We start from the raw sequence: 27868 nt of genomic DNA on the forward strand, positions 1-27868 counted from the left end.
AGCATCCTATGTGTGGCACACTTGAATAACACAGGTTGCACAGTGGCAGCTCAGATGTTTCACACTTTTTTGTGCTGCACCAACCTTCATTTATAGCACCTATTCAATAAGCACAGCAGCTTTTCTTTAGTTAAAACTGAAAGGGAAAAATCATCAGCCAGTTATTAAAATACCCCCCCCCCCCCAAAAAAAAAAGACAAATCCTCATTTATCCAGTACATTGTTCACAGTTTTATTTGAATTCATTTCAAACTCAGTGTGTTTATTTTCTTTTCAAACCAGGAAGCACTTTGTCATAAAAGGAGAGAAATAAATGAACAATACTACCATATCCTTGCAGCCAATAAACATTTTATTAACAACATGATCACAAATACTCTGGTGTATTATTTAAACATTTTTTTGTTTATAAGATTGCAATATCCAAAGAAGTTTATTCCACCCTTGGTTTCAGGTCGGAGCCGTTTTTTTTTTCTGCTATGGTTCCACACATACGTAGCTGTGTTGGCCATAAAGGATTAAAAAACCTTAAAAAAATCTTCCAGGTCGGATGACGAGAGAAACACATATTGGGATGTGCTTGCAACTGTATCTAAAACATAAACAAATGAAAAAAAACAATATAAAATACAAAATGCTGACATAAAATAATGTGCAATAATAATGGTCAACATTATCATTACTTTCATATTCTCATTATCATTTCCCCATTGTTACCATTGTACTCACTACTACTACTACTCATATTAACAATACATTGACAATCATAAACATTTGAGTAATAATAATGGAAATGATAGCAATAATATACAAAAGAAAGTCGAAAACAAACTTGTGAAAAAAGCAAAACTAATAAAATCATATGAATTTCATCCGTTTTCCTTTCAGCCGAGGACAGGGGGCGAACTGGGCTAACAAACAGACATGAAAAATGTTAACAAATCAGAGTAATCAGTGCAAGAGAGTGCCCCGTTCACGTCCGTCTCTCCAAACAGACAAAAAAACAATGCTACACAGACACGTCTTTTAGGTGCTTCAGCAACGTTGCCGGTAGCTTTAACACCACAGCTGAAAAAGGATGAGTAGATGTCACAGTTTGGGCCTCCGTTCCTGACTTCTCCTTCTCCACCTCCTCTTCCTCCTCCTCAGCAGCTGCTGCAGGGGGCGATGGTTTGAAAAGGTGGTCCATGTCGGGGAGCAGCTCTGAGAGATTATGTCGTGCTAATTCGACTGAGTTCGTTTCTAATGGCTGTAGGCAAAGGAGATAAAAACATAGGAGGAAAAAAAGGTTAGGTTGATCATACGGGTTAGATTGATAATAAATTTTCCCAATGTACCGTAATAACCTGTCTTAGAGGTGCCAAGTTAAAGGAGCTCTCAACTAATTTCTTTTTTCAAAACCCCGGATTTCTTGGCTGCATAATTAAAAAAAAAATCTCCTTTCCCTCCGGAGTCCCACAAATGCTTTGAGTGCCCTTATAAAGAAAACCGAATGTAAAAGGTGCACCGTGGGTAACCGATGTGTTATGAATAATAAACAAAAGGGGGAAAAACATAAAATTATACATAATGCATGCACTTTCCAAAGTCTAATGCAAATGAACCTCTTTTGTCAATGTAACCAACCTTTCTATAATACAAGTTATTTATTTTTTGTATATTTTAACAACTGACTGATGATGTGATTACCCAAGCTATTCACATTGTTCATATTCATGCAAATAAATAGAGCATCTACTGTATATTTTTCTTGTGTATTAGTTTCCACAATCTGGTTTCTGAGACTCTAGTGCAACCCAGTGGTGACAACGCCACATGACTGCCTTACTCCCATCATCCTACTGGTTAGAATCCAATGAAATATTCATCAACATTAATCAGGCGACAGACAGCGTGCCTAAATGCTGATTGATAACCACCTCATTGCTGCGAGGAGAGAACGTTAAACATACCATCAATGATTTCATCCTTCACTTTGTGCAATTCACGAAAGACCTCATCCAAGATTTCCTAACGAAGCACAAACGAAACAGAACAGAACATAAGTCCAAACTGTTTCAGGACACACATTTCTTTATTGACTGTAAAAAGAAAGCTTTTCACACAGGAAGCAAATAAAAAGAGTGAGAACAAAAATATAAATAGTAACGATCAGAACCCTGTTTTGTCTTCCCAAATGTTGGCAGGGGTTAGTGTTAAGTTCAAGTTCATACTAAAAGCAGGCGAGCAGTCATCAGTGTGTTTTCTTTACCTGTTTCATTCTATCAAGGTCTAACGAGTCTGTGTCGCTTCCACCACCCACGGGCCGTACCCTGAACAACAAGAAAGAGAAAAAAAATCATTCTCTGTTAGATTGGCCGCTTTCATTCTGTTTCACAGACATTATACATTGAGCTGTCCTGCTTCCAGCTCTTACCTTGAAACCATTGACCTGTCTGCAGAGTTAGCTCGGTCCCACGGCTTTTTTGCACCATCTAAACGACAATAGCGGATGTAAGACAGAGTAACCAGTAGGGCTTTACAGGTATACCACATTTGCTAACCGTTAAGAGTCTTACATTCAAAATCTGTCTTAAGCAAATAGAGCGATATTTGAAAAATAAACTTGAATCTAAAGTAAAAGTCACTATGAAGGAAAATGTCCGCTGTGAGTGTTATGTTGCATTAATGTTATATGTTATTATTACACAATAAACTATTCGTTTGATTGCATTTATTGGTACGTATTATTTGCTGTTGTAGCTGGTCAAAGGTGGATAACAACTGTTTATTCTGTAAACATGAATTCTTAAGCTTGTCTTGATGTCTATTTTTTAGGCTATGTAAACGCCTGATCTGTATAGTACAGTCTGTACAGTTGTCTGATAAATTTAGTCAAGTCAAAAGTAAGAGGTAACCGCCCCAGAACCCATAGGCGCTGTACACAGATGTACAAAAGGTACATATTTACTGGCTGTTTAACATACAAGCCGTGTTGGGTGGCTGTTTCATGTTTATCTTTTAATATATTTGTCTTTTCTGAGACTATAGGAGACACACACACTGTAGAAAAATCCACAAAACATTTCCTGAGGTTGTAACACAGTTGACTATGCTCAGTTTTTTCCCCAACCTGTGGCATTCTGTCCACTCCGGGTGTTGGGTGACGAAGAATTTGGATCATCCTAAAAGAAGACACAAGGACTAATAAACATAACTTCATCCACTATCATTATCATCATCATCATCATCACATTATTATTATTATTAATAGAATTCTCATAGTAAATCAGAGGCTGAACAACTACACTGTTTTTCCTTCACTCACATTTTGGCTTTCCTCAGGCTTCTCTGAAGCTGCTTTCCTTCTGGGAGAAAGAAGAAGCCTCAAGTGAGAACAGGGCACTTCATCCACATCCATACATGTCAACAGTTTGACAAGTGTGATAGTAATAACAACTGTTAGTTTTGTGTTTTTTTCGTAACTCAGCGCTCTGACCTTCGCGCTAACAGAGCGTTCATCTCCTCCATCAGTCCTACACTTCCCCCACTCGTTCGGTTGGCATCGTTTTTGGCATTCGAAGAGCTGTCCTCAGGCTGAAGAGAGGAGTCCAGGGGTTACATGTCACTTTCTAATATGTACAATAGACTGTCCAGTTATGTCCTGCCTGACTAAAAGATTAAATTCATTACATAAAAACATCAAAGTTACAAAGACAAAAGTGGCGTCTCACTCTATTGACGCGGCGTAGTTTGGCTCCAGCGATCATAGCAGCAAGACCCGTCTGGGGGGAGTCGTCGGCGAAACTCCCTCCACCTATGGGTAGGGGGGGCGGGAGGGGAGGCTGGGGGGCCACTGCTGAAGGCGGCGGAGGCCCCGGCGGTGGTGGAGGGGGGGGAGGACCACACATGTTCATAGGGGGAGGCATTACCGGCGGGGCCACCGAGAGCACAGCAGGGTGGCCTTGGAAAGGAGAACCTGGAGGAAAAAAAGTTAGACGTGAAGATGGGAGTCTCTATGTACGGTGTGAGCATTTAGGTTCAGTTGTCACCAGGATGACGAAAAACCCATTTTGTTATTTTAATGTTGTGGAAAATCTGACGTGAGTATACCTGAGTTGGAAGACCTTCGCTCCCGCTCCATGTGTGCCTGCAACTGCTGCTGCTGCTCTATCATCTGCCTGAGGGGGAAAGCAAGGAAACACGGATGGTCACTTTATTTCTCTCATGTCATTTTCTTATTTTGCCATTCTGTCAATTCACTATGCCACGGGAAAAAGTGCAGCCAACAAGCGGCCAGAGAGCTGTCCTCAAGGTCACAAGTAGCCTAAGAAGGCTTCAAGCACGCATGAAGATTCAAATCATAGAAAGTATAATAGTAGAACACCTCTTTATATGCTTTGGTGAACTCAGTATACTACATAGAAAAAAGTCTTGAAATGTCTATGTGTTGGAGTTGCTAAGCCTTCTGCTAATGTTGCTGCTTTCTTAGAGCAACTTAACTTTCCATGACTTCATTTTGTGCAAAATTGTATCTCAATTGTGACAGATGGGCTGATGTTTCCCCTTCACAACGACAGCGTGAAGTAAACCTTTTTCCTCTTTACCAACATCACTCACTCCATCATCTCCGTCCATCTCCTCTCTCCACCTTACAACCACTCTCCTCCCAAAGCATGTCCACCACTTTTCACGTCTCAGTCTTTGATGTGAGAGATATATGTATGTCACCACTCAGGAGAGAGAGAGAGAGAGAGAGAGAGAGAGAGAGAGAGAGAGAGAGAAGGAGAGAGAGAGAGAAAGAGAGAGAGAAAGGAGACAGCTCATGGAGAAGTAGTGGAATTTTCCAGCTGTGTGTTGGAGAGGAGAAGTGCTGAGGCAGCAACCTCCCCGACGTGACAGCAGCAGGAGCGGAGCTGCTGAGCAACGCTGCACTGCTACCAACCAAGGAGAGGGCTCAGTCAAATTCATTTGCACCCGCTGACACACGTGTGCGCACGCACGCACACACACACACACACACACACACACACTCACACTCACAAGCACGCAATCTCCACTCACAATCACAGACATAATCCTTTGTGCCAGTGGTACAGTTTAGCAGACTTGGGATCAGATCAGAGCTGTTACTCCCATCACATTTGTTCTCTTAAGCCCCGGCATTTGACATTTAGGTGAACCAACCAACAGGCAGAGATGGAACAGGTTTGAAAAGAGAAACAAAGACCTAGTTGTGTCTAGGTGTGTCCCTGAAGGAGAGAAAGAAATAGTGTGGCCGCAGTGGAAGAAACACAGGCTGAAACACAGGCTGCTTAGTAAGCCATGGACTCAAGCGTTATTTTGAGAGCTACTCATGCAATACTTTTAGAACATTCAATCTGCAACTGCGATGCAGAAAAAAGGATGTCTTGTGTTTTAGCCTCTTTTTTTTCTCAAAAGCTCTGTGTCTTAATCTGACTGATGCCCATGGGAAATAGTTAGTCCTGCGAGTGAGACAGAAGGTATTATTGGAAATGGATAAAAGAGAGTGTGTGACAGGCTGACAGACCATTTAAATTCTTATCATAATCCTAAGCGCTATTCTCGTTTCCCCCCCCAGCCGAGCAGATGTAAAGGTCATCCACTGGTTTGTAGATAATGCAGTAACTGTCCCGAACAAGCCATCCCACCTGCACCCAGATACAAAGTCTCCGAGGCAAACATTTTGGAAACAGGCACATCACTGGTAGGAGGCTTTAAATATAGCTGGGTATCTTATATCTTTTTTTTTATGTGTCACCGTCAATGTGCTTTTTGCTGCATTGCTTGTCTTCAGGACTCCTTTCTTATTTGAAGATATACAGTTTTACAGCTTGGGGCTATTTCACATGAGAGATTTTCTGTATTTGTGTTATTTGTCTTTGATCTTCTCAATGGTTTTAAATTACTTTGCCTGGTTAAAAAAAAAAGGTGATGTCACCTAGTTTCCGTCCAATCAGAGGTGAGCAACTATGTGTCACAATCTGATCACAGTTGGGGTGGTTGTTTGCTTATGTTGCCAGGAATCAAATCTGAACAAATCGGAACCCTGAAGCACATACACTGTGTTAAAATCCCTTCTTGAACATCGAATGTAGCTAATTTAGTCAATATGTAAAAGTGCCGTAATAAATATGTTTGTGTTAACGATGAATAATATGATCACTTGTAGCCTATGTCTAAGTGGTCAGCCTATAAACACAAGGGGGCATTTAGCAGCTAAACGGAATAGAGACCAAATACAGACCTAAAAGGACAGCATAACTTCAAAATGAATGCTAGCATTGCTTCATATCTGGTGGTGGCTGTGTAAATTAGCAAAGCCTTGCTAGCAAGTTTTCCATGTCAGTGTTGTGTTAACAACTTGTGAAAGAAAAACACTTAATATGGGTTAAATGTCACAGAAAAGTCTATGTTCAAGGGCTTTTAACATTTCAAATGAGTTTGTCAATGTCTTTCCATTTCAATGTGAAGTTTTCAGAAGAGGTTTTTACCTTGCTCTCTGAGCCTCTATCTCATCTGAAGTTGGTCCGTTCTGGACATGGCGCTGGACAGCTGGACCTAAAGTTGTAAAAGAAAAAAAAAAGTTAAAGAAGAATGAAAGCAGAGAGACAGAAGGAGACTGAGATAACAGTGAAGTGGACCTTAATAATCCATAATGAGCTGCATGATGTTAACTTCAATTAGTCCCAGTTAAGACAATTAACTACCAAATGACAGGGAATTAAACAGCAGCTGATCATTATGTCCTCTTTGTGCCGTAATGAGTATTTTGCAATGAAAAGCATATTAATCCCTCGCTCAACATAAATGGATTCATCCACTGGTAAAGCTGAAGGCAAGCAGAACATAATACGGTGCGTGTGTGAACACAAGAGAGAGGCTCTGCTGTCACACTCATACTGTATGTTTACTCCTGTTACCAATAATGCTTTATTAGGGATACATGATACTCCATTTGATTGTCAGAAGTGTTGGTGAAGTACATACATAACAATACACACACACACACACACACGTCTGGTTGGCTTTTTACTTAAAATTTAAATTCACAAAGACGTTAAGAATGAGAACATTGGGGCGACTGTGGCTCAGGTGGTTAAGCGGGTTGGCGGTTCGATCCCCGCCCGGCCACCTGTGTCATGGTTGTTGTGTCCTTGGGCAAGACACTTCACCCACCTTGCCTTGTGTGAATGTGTATGATTGCTGTATGTTTGAGGTGGTGGTCGGAGGGGCCGTTGGCGCTGAATGGCAGCCACGCTTCTGTTAGTCTGCCCCAGGGCAGCTGTGGCTACTCTCGTAGTTTACCACCACCGGTATGACTGTGTGTGAATGAATTGAACCAGGAACCATGTAAAGCGTCTTTGAGTGCCTAGGCAATAAAGCGCTATATAAAACCTTTCAATTATTAACAAACATACAGAAGTATGCCCACAAAAGTAAGCCAGAGACCCACGAGTAGTGTTCTCTCTGATGACATGCAACTTGCCGGTGGGTTAAGTGTTTATGGAATGTAAAACAACAGAGCGGTTTAGCGAAGTCTGGAGTGTGGTTGAGCTGCTTATTCACAAGCAGATGGCCTCCTAAATTGGAAACAGAGGAAATGATGTCGTCTGCGGTCACACATCTGCTTTTTTTGGACAAAGTTCACATATGACAGAGATGTGGCAAAAAAAAATGTGTGAAATTTTTTGACAGCGCTGCTATGAGAGCTCAGTGGAAAACGTGGGAAACATCCCTCCAGCCGTTCATTAATGTGTACAAATCATAGGAGAAAATGCTCAGTATCAAAGACCAAGGCTTTCTCCAGTATCTCCGCTTCTGGCTTATGACGTGATTTAAGCTAAAAGGCACTCGCAATGTAATCCATTTACAACCATGAGTGAGATCTGCAGATGGAGGGCCAGATAGGGATTGTAATTAATTTAAGACATGATAATATGAGGACAAGGGGACGTCAATTTAGGGATTACTATGAAGTCAGTCAGAGTGAGTCATCAGCTTTCAATGGAACTTCTTGTCATCACTGAACTCGGTGTATGGAGAAATGAAACTCCTCTGGTGTGATAATAATCTTCATTGTTGCACCTGAGTACAAGTTCAGAGTGAAAAGGCTCAGGATTTATATGCTCACATTAGTGCTTTGGCATCGGACCCTTTTTAAAATGGAGAAACAGTATGGAGAGGAAAGAAGAACCCTTTCAGCGAAGGACTTTAATTTGATGATTTATCGTGGCAATGCTTTAACATGCTGATGTTGTCGTCAATGTGTCTACAAACCTTCAACGTGGGTATACGCTGTTCCCCTCTGTATAATGAAAGGTGTCCTTTACGGAACAGTTTTACAGTTTGACCCAGTCGGGGCCTTTTCAGAGTCAACATTCCGTGATGACACTCTCCACTGCTCACATCTCTAATAGAAGTCACTCTCGGGCGAGCCGACCGTGCTGCTGGCCGCCATAGATCAGGTCACATTAACTCCAAATAACACATCACAACAAAAGACCTGACTCCCACTATACTACTGGATACCTCATACCACACACACAGACATAGGCCTGTAAATACTGCATTGATTATTTTAATTTCGATATTGAAATTAGAATAGCATGTCATATCTATTCTATCACTTCATTTGCAGAGAATGCTGAATGTTGTTGTCTTTTAATTAAATTCAGAGGCTCAACAACTGAGGAATAAATCACATGTAAAAGTTCCTGTGTGCTGTGAGTTCCAGTTTCTCATGCTAAATAGTACATGAACTCTGTCCTCTCAGCCATTTCAAAGCCATAAAGATGAGGGAGGCAATGTTCTTTCCAGCTTAATAACTTTATAACGGACCATTTCTTACTTTTAGAGGTTAAGTCACTTTTACGCCAGGTAAAACACTGTAGTGCTAACACAGGGCCAAAAAAAAGGGGAAGGTGATTAACATGATGTTTTGTAGGAAGGGAGACTTTGGCTCATGAAATTACAGTATCGACTAATGTCAACTGAGCCATCAGTGAGTCTCACGCTTGTAGGAATGGACACCACAACCTCTAAAAACAAGCACACAGCACATCAAATAAAAAGTGTCATGCAGAGGTTCAGACACAAACACACACACACACACACACACACACACACACACACACACACACACACACACACACACACACACACACACACACACACACACACACACACACACACACACACACAAACACACACACACACACAAACACACACACACAAACACACACACACAAACACACACACACACACACACACACTCAGCTTTTCTACCTACATGACATGCTGAAGAAGAGGAACCGGTTGTAGCAGACACAGAGGCACTGACAGACCCACTCGGCGCTCACCATGTCTCGCCTTGGGCTAGTCTCCCTCCATCACCTCCCTCACTAGCTCTCTCTCTCTCTCTCTCTCTCTCTCTCTCTCTCTCTCTCTCTCCTCTCACCTGTCCTGGCCTCCTCCCCTCCTCCACCTAGCCATGGTATCAACTGTCATCTTCTTGTAACCCACACCTATAGACAGTAGCAGCAGCGCGGCGAGCATCCCCGGGTTAGTGTTTCAAAAGGTCAGCTTTGTCTGCAAGCTGCGCAGCGTAATGCCACACACACAAACACACACACACACACACACACACACACACACACACACACACACACACACACACACACACACACACACACACACACACACACACACACACACACACACACTCTTGTACATCTATCTTTGTGAGGACTATCATTGACATAATGCATTCCCTAGCCCCTAAACCCTAACCCTAACCCTAATTTAAACCTAATTCTAACCTGAACCTTAAAACCTAGTCCTAATCCTGATCAGGACTCAAGAAGAAATAAGGACCACACACACACACACACACACACACACACACACACACACACACACACACACACACACACACACACACACACATACAAATGAATATGTTACTGGATGTGTTCTGTTTACTGAGAAGTTGGTATTTGCCAAGGGTCAAGTGCTTTTAGTTATATTTGTCAACTACTTCACCGAAGGTCACAGTCTACAGTATTTACTCTGTAAACCTACCTGAGAACAATACAGAAGACTAAAGGTCAGGTGTTGCCCTTCTTACCACTAGAGGGGGCAGGCACACTTGCTTAGTTCAAGGAAAATCCAAGTCAAAGTGATCTTCGCTTTAACAAGGTGTGAGTGCAGCTAATGCAATTACTCAGAGTAGGAAAATGTACAAAAATAAAATCCTTCGACATGGAAGACAGATGAAACAAAGGTATTGACTCATAGCAATATACATGAATGAATTGCCTCTTTCTTCCTGCCTCTTATACATTAGCACACACACACACACACACACACACACACACACACACACACACACACACACACACACACACACACACACACACACACACACACACACACACACACACACACACACAGAGTATTGTAGCGAGCTGGGTGTAGGGCTATCAGTCTATCTATCTGTCGAGTGTGTTTGTGCACTCCTGTTTGGCCGCTGTCACTCGAGCCCCTTTGTTCCCCTCGTCCTGCGTTATTAGGCAGGATGAAAATATCTGCTCTCCAGCACGGGACCCAGGGGAGATCTTCTCAATGACTCATTCTAATTAAGAGGCTTTAGGGGACTGCAGGGGGGAGAGACACACACACACACACACACACACACTGCCGCTGCAGCTGGAGTAATGCCTGGCAAGCTGTGATACTCACTCTCTGTCTCTCATTATATCAGTTTAACTCACCAAGTTTACGTTTGTCTGTTCTTCTCTGTATAACACACAAATGTATATAAACACTTGCACACTCACACACAGAGCTCAGGATGAAAAGATTGCCTGTCTTGCACATGTATCCACGATTGAAAAACCACCCTACCTTATTACACAGACGATAACAGGACTCTTAACAACGAGCAACAACAACTCATCATTGATTACAGGAAGAAGCGAGATATGTGACATAGCACCAACAGTCTAAGTCATTCTAGGTCCATTAGTGGTTTCTCTCTGTATTTCTATTTTATTATTGATATGTGCCATATTAATATTGGATAGATGTATTACAGGCCACTTTACCTTCTCCCAAAATGAACTATGAGATACTGTACTAGTATGGTGAGTATTTCACCTGCTCACATGAACTTTTCCTAAGCTGTGTTCACCATGTTTGGAAACTCAAGTTCAATCGGTCTTTTTGAATTGGCCATATGTGTGCAGTAGAAGCGTAATCAAAGTGAGGAATTTTAACAAAACAGGTCACTTGAGCATTATTCCGTGTGTGCTCGCTTTGAGTGCAAAATGTTGGTGTGATGGACTTTGGGGGGGAAAACCCACCTCCATCTTGAGCGCTGAGGACGTTGAGGGCAAAGAGCATGGCGTTGGAGAAGGTGGTGGCCTCCTCCTTGCTGGCAAAGTTGAGGCCATAGACCTGCCTCGCATCCCTCCACTGGTGGAAGGTGGGTGTGGCCTGGTTGTACTTGAGGCCTTTCACTATGGAGTAGTTGATAACCACCTGTGAGAAAAGAGAAAGCTGGAGTTGACTTATATGGAGAAATGAAAAAAAAAAAACGATTGAGCATTTATCTTCAACAGCCATTCATCGTTTCTATCCGAGGGATGATATACATCTCCAGATGGCAGCTGCAGGTGATAAATACAACACACCATCGCTATTCTCGTAACTCTGCTCTGTTACTGATAGAAGAAGCTTTAAATACCAAAGAATTGATGGATCTGTGTTTTGAAAGGAGTCAATGATTTGTGTTTTGTTCCAGGGTAAAGACATACACATTGAGAGCCAGTGTTCATGAACAGCACAGCTTGTTATTGCCTGTGGATTCGTCATCTGTCACAAGTTTGAAGTGGCTTACATCATGTTCCATCCTTTGGAACAAACACGGCGGTGAAAGAACACTGCTGATCCTAATTTCTTTTGCCTCATTGATATTAACTAGAAAGCTCATTTCTCATATACATGGTGGATGCATGAATATTTGTAAGAACATCTTTTTATGTGGTCACAGATTACTTTTTTAGATGAGGATGTTTCTGGTAGTTTTATGGTTCCAACATTTTAGCATTCATATTTACTCATATTTAAGCAGAGTGTGTGTATAGTGCATCATGTATTGTTTGGCAGGCAATCTGAATCAAGGGCAGGAATGGTGAGAAAAACACCAACTCATTAAAAATGCATCAAATTGCTACTGCAGAAAAATGCAGAATATGACAAAAAAAATCGGAAATGGAATAAAAAACCTTAAGTATTGTAACTTGAGGCATCGATGTTGCTGTTTATTATTTCATGTTTCTGTATATCTGTAACTCAATATCACAAACCAAAATCCATGAAACCCATACCTAACTCCCCCTCTGTCTGTTACCTGCTGGTCCTGCAGTTTGACGCCCACCACTCTGAAGGTGTTGTTGACAGTGTTGTGGTAGATGTTGATGCGGCTGAAGCCCTGCTGTCCAGGTTTGATGGGAACCCACTTCTTACTGGTGTCATCGTAGACCATGACCGAGGCCCGCGCCTGGCAGATACTCTGCTCACTGGAAGTGAAAGAGGGGGGGGGGGGGCAGAGATGAGGGATGAGAAGAATTTTCCAGAAATTCTGTCAGTACACCTGAGTGAAGAGTTTGCATATAGCTGATTTATATCGTATGCATAGGTGCAGAGAGCATCAGTGACATCTGCGGATGACAGTGTGGATGCACTTATAAGGTTAGTAGGGAGATATTATTATGGGATTCCCCCTACAATGGATTTCACAGTCACAGAGCAAAATGATGTTTAATGTTTCAGACAGCTGAACATTTTTATGACAGTGAACTGATAGAGGCACTGAATAAGAACTTAGAAGAGTGGTCACACTTTGGGGACTAAAGAAACCATAGTTCTAAGAGGTTTTCAGATAGTGTTGATAGGTCAAACAAATACAAATCAAAAGTCCAATAAATACAAGGGCTTTTGTTTAAGTTGTTATTTAGGTCACATTCCCTATGTTTTTGTCAGAGGACGTAAGTGAGACAATTTCAGTGAACAAGGCATCAGCTCAGTCTCCTTATCCAGTGTTACACTAATAGTCTAATCCAAATGTAATCAAGCGTTTGTCCAGCAGCTGTTGACGTTCTTAATGAGTGGCAATCGTACACAATTGTGTGTGTGTGTGTGTGTGTGTATGTGTGTGTTTGTGTCTGTGTGTGTGTGTGTGTTGTGTGTGTGTGTGTGTGTGTGTGTGTGTGTGTGTGTGTGTGTGTGTGTGTGTGTGTGTGTGTGTGTGTGTGTGTGTGTGTGTGTGTACTGCCTCCAGTGTTGGGGCTGAGTGCTCACACATCTGACTGCATTCATCAGCCCACTGAGGCTGCTGCTCTCTCCCATACACTTTCCCTCACTGTAACATACACACACACAGAGACCGACTTCAGCATACTGTAGACCGTGCTGACCAATTACAAGTGCTGTGTTCTCAATGTGCTTTGTGGACAAAAGGGAGCGGGCTGACTCTACAGGGTGAAGAGGGAAAAATTGAAGATCAAGGTGGACGTATATGAGGAGGAATGAGGACGAAAAACACAATAGGAACAGGGAAGATATTCTGACTTGTAAATGAGATGAACAAGAAGAGTCCCATCTGTGTCTTTGCCTCTTTGCCAAGCTAAAATTAGTGGATCGGCCCCTGAGGCCAAGGGAAAGAGCTGCGTCAGAGAAGAGAAGGAGAGGAAAATAAGAAAAAGAGAGAAAAGTATTGGCTTATGGAGCAGTGTGTGTGTGTGTGTGTGTGTGTGTGTGTGTGTGTGTGTGTGTGTGTGTGTGTGTGTGTGTGTGTGTGTGTGTGTGTGCGTGTGTGTGTGTGAATTAAGTACAGTGAGAGACATTAGTGCATCACATGTGATGAAAAGGAAATCACAAAGGAATAGGAGCTGTTCTTTTACGAGGGAGAGAGATTTTAGATGCACTGATTTTCATCATACCACGGGAAAGAGGAATCTATTCGGAGATATAAAAAGAGCTAACACAGTGTAGATTACATCCCTCACTGAAACCCACAGAATAAGGAACACTCACTGTAACCGTGCGGCTGACAAGTGCGTAGCATCAATTGGCAACACATTTATACTTTCTGAAGGTAAGTATTCATGACAAAATGAAGTGCCGGGCCAACAATAGGATACCATAGCTTTCCCTCTCTGTCACTTCAAAGCACACTTAAAGTAATGCTCAAACTTGTAGGACCAGAATCCATTTATATAAGCCCCAGAACAAAAAATAAATAAATCTCCATCTAACACCCTCCTGTATGCCTTTTCAAGCTTGAGGTATAAATAACTTTCTCCCAGTTTGAGCCCAACTGTCTGCACACGTTTTATTTGGCATTAGAGAACACCAGCAGGGTGTAAATGTGTTTAATTTATTTTCTTCAACTCGTCGACTCTGTTAATTTTTTAAAAGGAGTTCTCTGCGACCATAGCTGAGAATGGCATCGAAAGGCCCAGCAGCATGAATAAATGAGGTTCCTGTGCTAAAAGAGACTGGAGCAGGAAAAACGTGGAGAGGGAGATGAAGTGATGAAGGAGAGAGAGAGAGAGAGAGAGAGAGAGAGAGGAGCTCTGAGGCAACAAAAAAACAAGACATTTATGGGAGACACACACACACACACACACACACACGTCCTCACATGCTCACACACATTCACACAAATACGAAAACGTATAGTGTGGATCAGACCCACGTCACACCCGTTGAAAAATTAACAATTTCTCCGCAGGACATGAATAAATCAGATGCTTCCGAATTTGCCTTGACAGTGCACTCATGCACACATATACATACAGTACATAGCCTACGCACAGGCACACACTCTAAATGCCAACTCTCCTTGGTCTGTTCATGACCGGTCCGTGCTGCAGGAAATTCAAGCTGACAGGGACAGAGAGAGAAATCTCAGAGAGCTGTCCAATCCACCGAAATGGGTGTGCAATCAAAAAGATAGGTGCTCCCCTGCTATTGAATCTGTGCCCTTACTTATAAGATAAATGGATGTTTCATAAGCGCACATACCAAAAACTAAAATCCCAGGGTGCCTTGAATGGTCTGATTTGTAGCTTAAATTACTTAAACCCAAACAAATATGATACTTTCATCAGTATTATGTTTTGCATTGGCTTTTTTCAACATGGAACCTGTTAAATTAATAAATCCGTGTGTCTGTCTAAAGCCAGATTAATGAGGGTCTGTTATGATAAACACATGAATTATTCACCCACGCCGCATAAACTTTCTCAAGCCACGTCTCTATCTCTCTCAGACACACACACACAACTCAAACGCACACACACAGAAACACTTTACACACATAGTAGCCCAATTAAATTGTTTTTCTATCTTTCTCAGGTCACTGCAGGGTTAATGGGATGCCTGTTCCACCCAAACTCTGTCTCCTTCCACTGTTTTTGGCTTTTCTCATTTTCTAAAATCAATCTATTTTTCCACATTTCCCTACAGTCTACCACACACAAATCAGATACAATCACTTCACAAGTCTTCCTTCATCACTGATGACATCATACCAGGCTGCTCACACCTGGACCCGGTCACGCTGTTGGTTGACTCTAATCCAGCAGCGTCTAATTGTCAAAGTATTTCATTCCCCCGCCTTCACTGTTTCTGGTGCTACACTTCCTGTCTGCAAGCACTGACTTTCCTCCTCTCGCATCATGCCTCTGATACATAAAAGACAAACACTGAAGGCAGAGAGAGGGATACGCTTTTGACAGGTAGAGGAATCCCTGGCAAAGGAAGAAAAAGAGAGAGAGAGCGAGAGAGAGAAAGAGAGAATTACAGTTGAAAGTAGACATATGGAGAAAAAAACTAAAGTATTAAACATAATTAGCACTCTGATCCTCTCAACTGCTGACAAATTGCCAAAGATGGGGTTGGAATTTAAATTTAGCACACAGAAACTGCTTGGTAATGGCATTTTGCCACCGCGAAAGGCCTACAGGTGGAAAATCTCACACTTTCACATAATGTATTGCTGTTATGTCAATTGCTTTTCTTTCTGGGATAACTGAAATACCAATTCTATTTAGAATTGAATGGAAAGTGAGGAAATATATATTAGACTTTCAGAGTAGTGTTCATTGGTTTCACTGTGTGTTTCTATGAATCAGCAGCAGCCAGAGGGCAGAGTCGGTAAGTGAGGAACTGAACATCAGTAGCTCCCAGTCAGTTACGAGGCTCTGGTAACTGTAACATCATGTAGGAGCCTAATGGGAATTACTCACTGTCACTTTAATTTCTCACAAACGTTTGTGCTGTTCTCCTGTTCGGAGTGTGCGATTGTAGCTGTATGAGTGTCAGTCCTAGCCATAGATAGTATAGCCAGTCTCTGACACCAATCTGTGCTGTCAGAGGGGGCCTTGTACACGTCTCTCTCCCTGTCCAAACATCGGGGGGGGGGGTCTCTGCAGCTCTAGCGGCATCCTGCACACTTCACACGACATCAAAGCCATTGTGCTGCTCCACTTTCTGGTGCCTCCGCGCTCAAGGCTGCGGTGCACCGACAACAAAGGAGGATCTGCCCCCGAAAATAGAAAAAAATAAACTTGCATCGCTGCATTACCAATGTGTGCATACGCTCACAGTACATAATCATAGTGAAACATCCACACTCCACATTGGCTGAATAAACAAAAGGTAAACATATTTCACATCAGTTGCAGCAAGTGGTTTCTGGATTCAGTGTGAGCTGCAAACATGCGAGTCAAAATTCTGGTTTTCCGAATTTGTTTTTTTCTGTCAGTATAAATCTGATTATATTAGTTTCTGCTGTGGAGTGCAAAGGTCATGGTATGGTTCATTTCAGTTGGACCTACAGTATATGCACACCAATGATAAAACATGTGAGGGAAACAAGACTAGCCTATAGACAAGCTAAATGTAAAGGTCAAACAAAGCTTAAATCAGGGAGAGATAGACTAAATATCAAGGACATGAAAATATGTAAAGAATGCATGCAGTATGTGAGTTTTTACAAACTCACTCCATCTGCAGCTTACACAATACAAATACAACAAATACACAATCAGGCTAACAAACGGACGATAGTGTCCCAAGATGGAAACCTGCCAGCAGGCAGCAGTGGCTGTCATTAGGAGATCAAAATGTCCTGAACTGATTTGATGGATAAGCTCATTCAGGGATTCTGCTGCAGCCAGAACGAGAGCTTTATACACAATAAACCTCCTGATGACACACCACCCACCAAAGGAGACAGAAAGCAACATAAAAAAACAAAGCAGCACAGAGCTGTGGCCTACTTGCCCTGCTGTCAGAAAGGATGTGCTCAAATATGCTGTGACTCCACACGGCTGTCTTTAATTTCAAACAGATACACATTTTTTTATTCCATAATAAACTCAAGCAAGCATTTGTTAAAAAAAAAGTATGAATACAGGCTATGTATGAAGAAATATTTTACTTCCAATTATATAAACACAACACCTCTTAAACCACTCCCTCTCTGCACGCGATGCATGGCAATATGCGTCACTTTGGGTATACTATATATACATTCATATGCCAACATGCCGACTCTAATTGACTGTGAAATCCAACATATTGGACTTTCTCCTCTCGCCCAAAACAACAACTGTCCCGTTCTCCTAGCCTCAACACATGTCACAACACACACCGCAGCAGCGACCTTCGGACCAGACGAGCAGCTCCATCATTTCCAGACTAAAAGATTGAGCTCCAACATTCCTTGCTAATATCGCTGTCTGCTGTCTTCTGTTCCCAGAGGCTCATAGAGCTGTGAGTATTTCAATTGCATTTCTCATCCTGTCATATTCATCTGTTATTAGGGAGATGTTAAGAACATGATGTCCCCTACAGGTGAATAAGCAGACATTAAAACATCTTAACAGAATTCAGCCCAATGGTTTTAAAACAGCCTTTATTTTTCTCCATCACTGTTGCGGATGCACTATCCTCTGTCACTTGAAGTGGAACATGTTTTGATTTGGGTTTCAGGAGCACAGAGAGAGGAGGAGAGCGAAGAACATAAAGTGTCTTTGTGCCCCACAGCTGCTGAGAGGGAACAGCCAAATCCTGAGAGTTAGCTGGCAGAACAATCGTCCCCCCCACAAATTGTTTGTCTTTTTGTCTAAATCCTTCACAAACGTGCTCTCTGTTTCCCCAGACAGGGAAAAAAGTGATGGAGAATCCTCTGCCTGCAAAGAGGCAGCAAAGGGTGCACAATGAAACTTTTTCAATAGTACATGTGTGTGGGCATCATCTGCATGGAACATCAGAGATGCATAAAGCAGAGAGGAGAACAGCTGATGGCTTAAACATTTATAAGTGCACCAGGGCAGAGCTGAATTTGCAATGAGACCGAGCCTTGTGCAAAAACCCAACACAGCAATCCTACCACAGGGGTCAGTCGGTATAAAGAGGTGCCCCTTTGATTAAATGATATTACTGCACGACTACTGACAGAAAGAGTTTGAGCTTCTGTGAATCTGGAGCCTGCAGTGTTGGCTGTCTGACATATACAATGTTCAGCAACATGTCCCCCTGAAACTTTATAAAATGATCAGTACCTACCTGAATCACAAATAGCCTAAGTATGTAAAAAAAAAAAAAGATCAGAAGAGCCTTTTACTATGCGTAGCCTAAAGCAATCAAACTTCAGTAGGCCTAATATAAGAATAAGATTCTATAAATATATAAAACATAGGTATGTACATTATATTATTCAAATTGTTGATACATTTTGAGCAAAAGCTTTTCTGCATCAATCATAATCCAAACTATGCTTTAAACTATTTCCCAAAGTTGTACTTGTATTGCTGTATTGGTTAAACTTAACCTAATGTAGCTCTTGTTGTACAGTGCAGAGAGGAAAAAGAATGGCACATGCATGAGTATGGCATACGAGTGTGAGTGTGTGCACATGCTCCTGTCTCTTGGTATAAATCACTACATGTTTATGTGTTGAAGCATGTTCATGCATAGATACTTGAAAAAATGGTTTAGAGAGGAAAGTAAACTGTCAGGCTGGTTTGCAGGCCAGTTACATAAGTAGCTTGCTTCCTTGCGTATTTGAGGTTTTGGTGGCTAAGGGAGGAGGTGGAAAAGAGTGGAGCAGGGGGAGTAAAAAGAAACATAAAACTGAGAGGAGAGTAGATAAAAATGAGCATGCACTGACAGCAGACTTTTAAACAGCCTGTCTGCTCTAATACAAACAGTTATAAAGCAAACAGACTTGCAAAGGAAAAGTCTAAAAAAAGAACTGACCTTGGTCCAATTACGGTTCAAGTTGTTTTATGCTGAAAATATATTCATTCACCGATCGCTTGTGTAAATGTTATGGTGAAGGACAGAGTGCTGGGACATGATAGAAGGTCATCAGTCTTCCACTGACTATTAAGCAATGGATGATGGGAAAGCTATAGCGTGACAGTAATAGTTATTGGTGGATATGACACTGCACATTTGAACCAAAATAGAACAACGTTTTTTCAAAACTTCATCTCTCTTTCTCTCTCTGGCCCCATTTTTGCAAGACAATCTAGCAAACCTGGCAGAAAATGACAATTTAAAAAAAACATGCCTGTGTGTTTGCATGTATTACAAATAGCATTTGTTTGTGTTTCTCAACCAGGCCTGGAGGCACATATGACAGTGTGTCCAATCTCAACAACAATGGGATGCATTGCCATTGAACTTGGATAGGTCAAGGTTTTCACTTCTGCAGTGAAAGAGCTTGTCAACTACATGATGGATTCACTGAGGTTGACGACTGTGGTTCAGAGTGAAATATTTACAACTATTGAAAGGATTGCCATATCATTTGGAAAAGGTATTCACATTCAATGGTAGAGGATACATTTGAATGACTCTTAAGATCCCAGACTTTTCATCTAGAGGCATCAACAGGTAAAAGTTTCAATTAATCCAATAGTTTGGACTAAATGCATTAAAAATGACAGCCTTAGCTTATGTTATTGGTGCTAATTATATGATAACACACCTAACATTAGAATTGACCTCAAATGCAGTGCTATTGGGCAACTAATACTTACATCTCAGAGCATCTTACATGCACTCCCTGTTTCTTTCCGAGACAGACAGGAAGGTGGATGGGTACACGCTCAGGAAAATGAGTTCAAACTAAATAATTTGTTAAGTAATTTTTTTTTGTTCCTTAGGCCAACCCACTATCGGGATTTATTACTATCAAATCTTTTGTAGCTGTTATGCATGATACAATGTTCACCTATTTGTTTATTTTTGATACTCTACATCTCAATGTGCAATGCACAGTGTAATCAAACAGTGCATGTGTTACTGTATTAAGCTTGTGTTTATTGGAATGCATGCCAGACCTTGGAGCCCCTGCAGAGAAGACACACACACACACACACACACACACACACACACACACACACACACACACACACACACACACACATATATATATATATATACACACACACACACACACCTAGACTCTACTGCTGAGACCACGCAAGAGCAAGCTAATCTGTTGGCATGACAACTGGAGTGGAATATTCGCTTGGCCTAGAAAATATGGCTGTGAAGAAAAGATGAATGATCAGTGAGATATGAATAAATAAATAAAACAGAAACATAAGCCTCAGACAGTCTGCCCTTTAATTACAGGCCCGGATGTCTTTGCATCAACACTACACAATGTCCTGTCTCATCCTCTGATCCTCAAATGACTGTGTGTAACTGTGTATTAGCACAAGTCTATGCATCCATAGGAGCCGCTGTGTGTGTGTGTAGGTCTACTGCTTTGAAATATTGTATCAGCTCTAACTGCTGGATCCTATCGCCTGGAAGGCAGACCCTAAAGACTCTGCAGACCGTGAAACATATATAACCAATTGCTGTGTCTACTTTACATGTTGCCTGGCTTTGGGGGAGGGAGGATTCTTGAAACACATTAAATCAATTAATAAGTCAGCATACTACCACCTAAAAAACATATCAAGAATTAAAGGGCTTATGTCTCAGCAAGATTTAGAAAAACTTATCCATGCATTTATCTTTAGTAGACTTGACTACTGTAACAGTGTCCTTGCTGGCCTTCCAAAAAAATCTATCAGACAGCTTCAGCTAATTCAGAACGCTGCTGCTCGAGTCCTCACTAGGACCAAAAAATTGGATCACATTACCCCAGTTCTGAGGTCTTTACACTGGCTTCCAGTCACTCAAATAATTGATTTCAAAATACTGATGTTGGTTTAGATAGATAGATAGATAGATAGCTTTATTGTCATATGCACCGTTACAGCACAATGAAATTTGCCTTTTCAGTACACACCTCTCCAAGAAACATACAAGACAGTGACAATAACATGGGTGGACAGGAGATAGTGTAACTGCAGTATAAAGCACTAAATGGTTTAGGGCCAAAATACATTACTGATACGTTATGAACCGTCGTCTGGGACAGGTCTACTTACAGTCCCAAGAGTTAGGACTAAACAAGGAGAAGCAGCTTTTAGTTATTATGCACCAAAAATCTGGAACAAACTCCCAGAAAACTTGAGGTCTGATGCAACTCTCAGTTCTTTTAAATCGAGTTTGAAGACTTTTTTGTTTCCATTTTAACCTGCAATTTTTATTTTATTTGCTTCTTTTATTCGCTTTTAAATGTTTTATAATGTGTTTTATGTATTCTAATCTTGCCCCTGTAAAGCACTTTGAGTGGCCTTGTGTCTGAATTGTGCTATATAAATAAACTTGCCTTGCCTTGCCTTGCCTTGCCTTGTTCTCTTGTCAAACCACTAATGAAGCCTTTAACATGCCTGACAGTCCACTGAGGTCAAGGACGGCCAGGAATAATAACGTTAGAGTAACGTAGCAGTGTTTTAGTACCATTAAACAGGTTAGGGTTAGGAATTCATGGTGTAATTCAAGCCAGAGCCTAACGAAGAGAGTGCAAGGATGAGGTTTCTTTTACTGCCGCTCTGCATGCTGGCATAAAGCATTTAAGAGTTTCCTCAACCCCGAGCACTAATGCTGGGACTCAAAGAAAGAAAAGAAGCACAGTGGGAAAATCTAGTTGGGGAGGACACATTTGGGAGATTTAATGTGAGATGGGGTACTACTCTCCAGGTTACTGTTTGGCCATGTTTTATGAGGTGTGATGGATGAAAACATATTTAAGTGTTGTGTTATTGACTTGGAAGAAGGTGTCTTACTTCCCTGTCTGTGGTTTTAAGCCACCTCAAGCCAAAGAAAACCTCATAAAGACGCGCCGTTGCGTCAGTAGAACGGCTGCTATGCAAGGTCGAATAGTTGGCAGCTGTTGTAATCAGATCGGTTTCTTCTATCCTGTCTCATCCTCCTCATCACTGGGAGATAACGTGCCAGGCTGAACAATTGAAATGAAAAAGAGGACCGTATGTGTCCGACCCTGCTTGGCTTATATCGGACAGACAGAAGGGGGAGTGGAAAATAACTGGGAGACTCAGCAATGGAGGATTTAGACTTGGGATGGTCCTTTATGTCTCTGCAAAAACGGCCAAATCCTCTGACATAACAGAAGCATCGGCAGAGACAACACATGGTCAATAGATCCCTGATGAGTTTACTGCAGCCCTAAACAAACAACTTAATCTGCTGTGGAGCCTGCACGGCCAGAAATGCTGCTGAGGTCTGAATTCTGCAGGTGCCCGAAGATGTCCATAAAGGAATTATTCCAAACTTTGGGAAATTAAGCTTATTTGCATGATTGCCTATACATTAGATTAAAAAAAAACACTAATGAATTTAATCTAATTTAATTTGTGAGCTTTAAATAGATTGGATGGCTGGTAGATTTCTCACCGTTGGAAAGAGCCAGGCTAGCTGTTTCCCTGCCAACAGTCGTTAAGCTAAACTAAGCTCAGCTAACGTTTTCCTGGTTTAGGTTTCACATAAAAACAGACACATTTTCATGTGTGGCAATAAAGGCTTCAATTCCCGCAAGGAGCCAGACATTCCTGTCTAGTTTGTTGTTTGTGGGAAGCTCAGTTTAATGAGCATGTGTTGGAATGTTTAATACAGAGTGTGGCACCCAAGGCTGTCCTCGACCACCGCCGCCCCCTACTGAAGCTGATGTGCGCTACTGTAAACATATCAGAGGGATCAAACTTTGTCTGCTTCAACTGGGTGAGTGAGTGCTTGAAATGTAGGGGAAGTCAATTCTCCATGTCAACCACCCAGGCATGAACAGAGGCACTTAGACCCCATGCTGGGAGGAAGAGTGAGCAAAAAAGTGAAAAACAGTACAAGGGGTAAAACGAGGGACACAGTGATAAATTGAAGAGCGGAGACCATGGAGGGAGAGGGGGAAATTAAGACAGCGACAGAAAGATAATTGGAAGCGGCAGAAGGAGATGAGAGCTGGGCTATAGCTTTAAAAAATGCATGCGTCTCCATTTGGCAGAGGAGGCAAAAACAAATCCCAGCCGTGAGAAGACAGTTTACTGTAGGGGAGAGAGAGCAATGCTCGGATTCTAAGAAACATTCTGTTATCCCTGAAAGGAGAGACAATGAATGGAAGTAGAAAAGTAAGCTGTGGAGATGCCCCGAAGCTAAGGTCTGTCTCCCCCCCTGACGCCATTTAACTGCTGCTACATGTGGATCCTTGCACACACACAAACAGACACACCAACACACACACAAACAGACACACCGACACACTGACACACACACACACACACACACACACACACAGAACAGGGATGTTTATACGTGATCCATTTTTACACATAAGCGTTTTCTAAAGGTCATTAGGTTAAGTGCACTCCAGCATAGACTACACTAGGGCTTCAAAGTCTGCAACAAACACAGACACGGGCATCTGTAATTGGCTGACTCCTCTTCTTTTGGAGCATACACACACCACCACACCACAGTGGACACGTGGTTTTGCGCAGGTTCCAATTCGCGCCACGAGTGATCTGTCAGTGGATTCAATGAACCAGAACATTACACACATTTCCAGCAGTGCTTTCTTGTGCTTGACATGCATTTGCAGTGTACACAGTGCACCAAGGGAACAGGAAAGATAGTTTGGCCTCCTCTGGGAATCCTGAAAAACAGAAAGGCCTCCCATCATTGCAGGACATAATCCTCTAGCAATAACGCACATTACAGCATCTCTTGGATTTCAAGGTGAATAAGAAGTGAATGAGCTCGAGGGGAGAATCAGCTATTACAAGTGAAATCCTATTTTTGATGGGAGTGGGGGTAGGAAAATTGATTCAAGCAGACACTGAAAACTTCAGGAAAATATTATTTTTATCTGCATTTCCATATTTTGGAAGAATCTCACCTTCCTGCTGTTTAACACAGGGCGTGTTTCAAAGTTAGTTTACTTGCTCATGTGAGGACAACATTAGCTTTAGCATCCTGGTGTAATGCTTATTACTCGTTGTGCAGTTAATAGTAAACCAATCAAAATCATACAAGTTAATTAACTATTGTTCATGTGAAGTGAAGTTCCAGCAAACAAAGGTATAATTAATATCACTGTGTGTGTGGTGGATATCACACCTGAAGAGAAGAGTGGCTAACGGCTCATGGTGAACAGCTCGATTTCAGCACAGCAGTATTTTGTCAATGTCAGCAGTGGTTAAAAAAGGCTTTTAAAACAAGAAATGTGTCTGGAGCATTTCATTTGAAATGAAATTAAAATGTTAGATTGGATAAAAAAAAACTGTCAATGGAAATAAGACATGAGGTAACACTGAAAAGCAGCTAGGTGGATCATGTAAAAACTGAAATGACAAAATGTTTAAGAGACTTTCTTTTGGATAACAATTGTTGCACTGGATCTTTTGAATAAAGAAAACCGAGAACCAAACAAAGATCACACATTACCAACGGGCTTCTACTCGGAGCTCGAGGAGGCCTTGACGCAGAATGTCACCCCTCTGTATGTGTGCATTTCTGTGCATACATGTATGGATTGGCCAGCACTGGTTGTCATGGTTATCTGGCTATACTGTAGGTCTACCCCGGTCACCATGGAGCCCAGGGCTGGCGCTTCTACAATATACAGCAGCATATCCTACAAGGGATTTTTCAGAGATGTGTGCCACACCAAAAAAAAAATATACTAAAAACCATCATTCAACATACTTTCATTTTTTTTCTAAGAACAAATCGCATTTCTTCTGTAATTCAACCTCACCATCCGTCCTACAGTCTCACTCTCTCATTTACAATCCACTCTCTCTACCTTTTGCTTAGCTTTGCTTTTCTCACCATCCCCCAACTCTCTCTCTCGGTCTCTCTCCGTCTCCTCTCTTTCCCTTCATTTCCCTCTCGTTCCTTTTCTCTGTCTCTCTTGATTTCTATTTCTTCTATCTCCAGTCCCTCTTCTTCTCTTTCATCCCTCTCACTCAGTTCTAATGAGCTCACCTTGCTAACGAGAAGGTAATAGAGGCTGCTGTGTAGCCGTGTCCATTTCCCTTTTACAGCATGCTGAACTACCTTCAGCAGCCAAAAGAAAATGTATGACAGCTGATTAATCTGCACAGACAAGGATACAGCGTTCTGTTTATTTATAAGTCTTATCTAGAAACAATCTTTCTGCTTCCCTGGGTGAGTATTCATTGCATAAAAACCTGATTTGTGAAACATTAATGTTGCTTAAGGGCTTGGATTCTCTTTTTTTTTTAACACATTGCACTTAAAATCGATTTAATCTCTGCAAATGTGTGCAGGGTTTGTGTTTGTGTGTGAATCCCTCTTCTAGGGAAGAAGACGAGAGGTGTGAGGCACAGCCGGAAATGTGTGAGACTACAATTTCTTCCACAAGTCCTACACGCTACAGTCCACAAACACAAACACACTTGATGCTGATATTTGCTGACATTTCCTCATGTTTGTCAATGTGGCTTTTTCATAGGTATCAAGGTGAAGTTAGACTGCAGTGGGTCGAATATGTTTTAAATGTCTGTAAGGCTTAAAACCCTCTCCAATAGCCATCATTAGACATAAAGACAAACTGGGGTTAAATATGGCAGGTATGACATCATGCAAACGGTAGATGAGATCATCGAAGAGATGCCCCAGGAGAACTAAAATGAAGTCGGTGCAGAGCAGACAGTAAGAAAACTGGGTGTACAGATACCCTGGTGTTCTTTCCCTCTCTTTCTCCCAGTGATGCCACAGTTGTGAATGCCCTCGGACTCCCGTGGAGCCCCCAGGGAGCTCGGCCAGGCCGTGATAGTGACATGCTGTAGAACCATAAAGCCTCTCCAGCCTGGCGCACCCACCAAAATAAAGGCTGCTTAGTGGAACAAAACTCGGGCTGAGTCCCTTAAAGCTGCACTAATCAGAGCTGTTAGCAGGAGGAATCATCAAACGTGTACCTCTCACAAGATTACAAAGACATCTCAAAACAGGGATGCAAGTAACGATGGATGGAGGGATGGATGATAATACATATGATGACAGACGACTACAAAGGAGATACAATTAATAGTGAATGTGTGCTTCATAGGAGTGAAAAGACACATTTTTCTTACAGCATCGGGTTCTAGCACGCCTGAATGCAACAGCTCCTTCCAGCACAATTACATCTAAGCAAGACAAAGAGCAGGGAAAGAGCTGTTGCATTTCTGAGCATGCGTCTTGGAGCGCTGTGTACATATGACAGCCAGGCGTCGGCTGTGGATGCAACAAGCCACCCAAGCACTAGTTCAGCGTTGATTGGAGAGGAAGAGTAGCGGCTAAAGAGAAAAGAGAGCGTTATAAAGAGAGAGTGCATGAACACGGAGAACAAAAGAGGCACAGAGTCGGCCGACAAGAGGGCTACGGCGGCCACGGGGCCCTGGATGGAAAAACACAACACAACTGCTGCACTGTCACCGCCTCTGTCCAAACTTGGCAAGCTCCTCCACAGGCCATCAATGCCCTCTGCTTCTCCCAGGAGCACAACACTTTTTTCTGCACAGCTAGCTAACACATTAGCATGCAGCCCCATCCCCCTGCAGCATCACACACAGGAACGCTTCATATGCAGCAGCTGGGGATCTGTTGTAGAAGGCACTCATGATGCACTAGCAAAAGAAATTTAGGATCCTGATTTCAACAAAAGACAATGGTGACGTCAGAACTGGGTGTCTCCTCCATAAAGGAATCAGTGATGGATCTCTAATCTATTGACAGATCCGTCATTAACACCTTTCCCATCCGTGAAAACCTACCTGACTTTGAACTCAGTGAGCTGTGGCTGTGCCCCCGGTTCAGCACAGTAGATCTGGGGGAAGTAAAACCGGGCCGACTGAAGGTTGACGTCCATGGTGTCCACAGAACACGGCAAACACACAGGTCAGCCCTTAATCACGACTACAAATAAAAAAGCAGAAAAATCCAGAAAACAGTATCAGTTGCTCTTTTTTTGTTGTGTGTCAGTCCTTAATTCAGTCGCCGACACTTTGGCTAAAGGTCGGAGTTGAGCACCGGCATCCCCAGTCACCTTCTCCCTGAACGGTTTGCGTGGTGGGGGCTACAGAGCTCTACCGTCAGGCTGGCATCCCCCTCCTCTTCGTCTCTCCGCCGTACACAGACCATTCAGTCACCTCTGCTGCCTGGGACCCAACAGGCACACTAACCTATTTCCCCACAAGCAGACACTGTACTCTCAGCAGCTGTCAGCACAAGAACAAAGATGACTCCAGTGAAAGATGCTCTGCCTCCCAAAAACACAGGCGGAGAAACATAAAAAAATATGTATAAAGTCCCGGTTTTCGAGGTTAACCATTCATCCTTAACCCTGGCAGAGATGCGTTAA

The 27868-nt window shown here is 42.2% G+C and overlaps 1 protein-coding gene across 2 annotated transcripts; it reads right to left on the minus strand.

Annotated features, from left to right (window-relative positions):
- Positions 1-342: 342 nt before the first annotated feature.
- Positions 343-27868, minus strand: evlb (Enah/Vasp-like b). Of its 2 annotated transcripts, none has more exons than XM_080047616.1 (13): positions 27282-27868; positions 12416-12584; positions 11367-11544; positions 6495-6561; positions 4093-4160; positions 3714-3958; positions 3479-3576; positions 3308-3344; positions 3113-3164; positions 2417-2474; positions 2252-2312; positions 1953-2010; positions 343-1249 (listed from the first exon to the last, which is right to left on the minus strand). In XM_080047616.1, exons 1-13 carry the CDS (start codon positions 27374-27376, stop codon positions 1212-1214), a joined length of 1224 nt encoding a protein of 407 aa, XP_079903742.1. In that variant the 5' UTR covers positions 27377-27868; the 3' UTR covers positions 343-1211. The 2 variants fall into 2 exon arrangements, with proteins under 2 accessions (XP_079903742.1, XP_079903741.1); XM_080047615.1 differs by having other exon boundaries at positions 3308-3347.

Source organism: Ammodytes marinus (genome assembly GCF_949987685.1).
Source record: "Ammodytes marinus genome assembly, chromosome: 19".
Taxonomy (NCBI): Eukaryota; Metazoa; Chordata; class Actinopteri; order Uranoscopiformes; family Ammodytidae; genus Ammodytes; species Ammodytes marinus.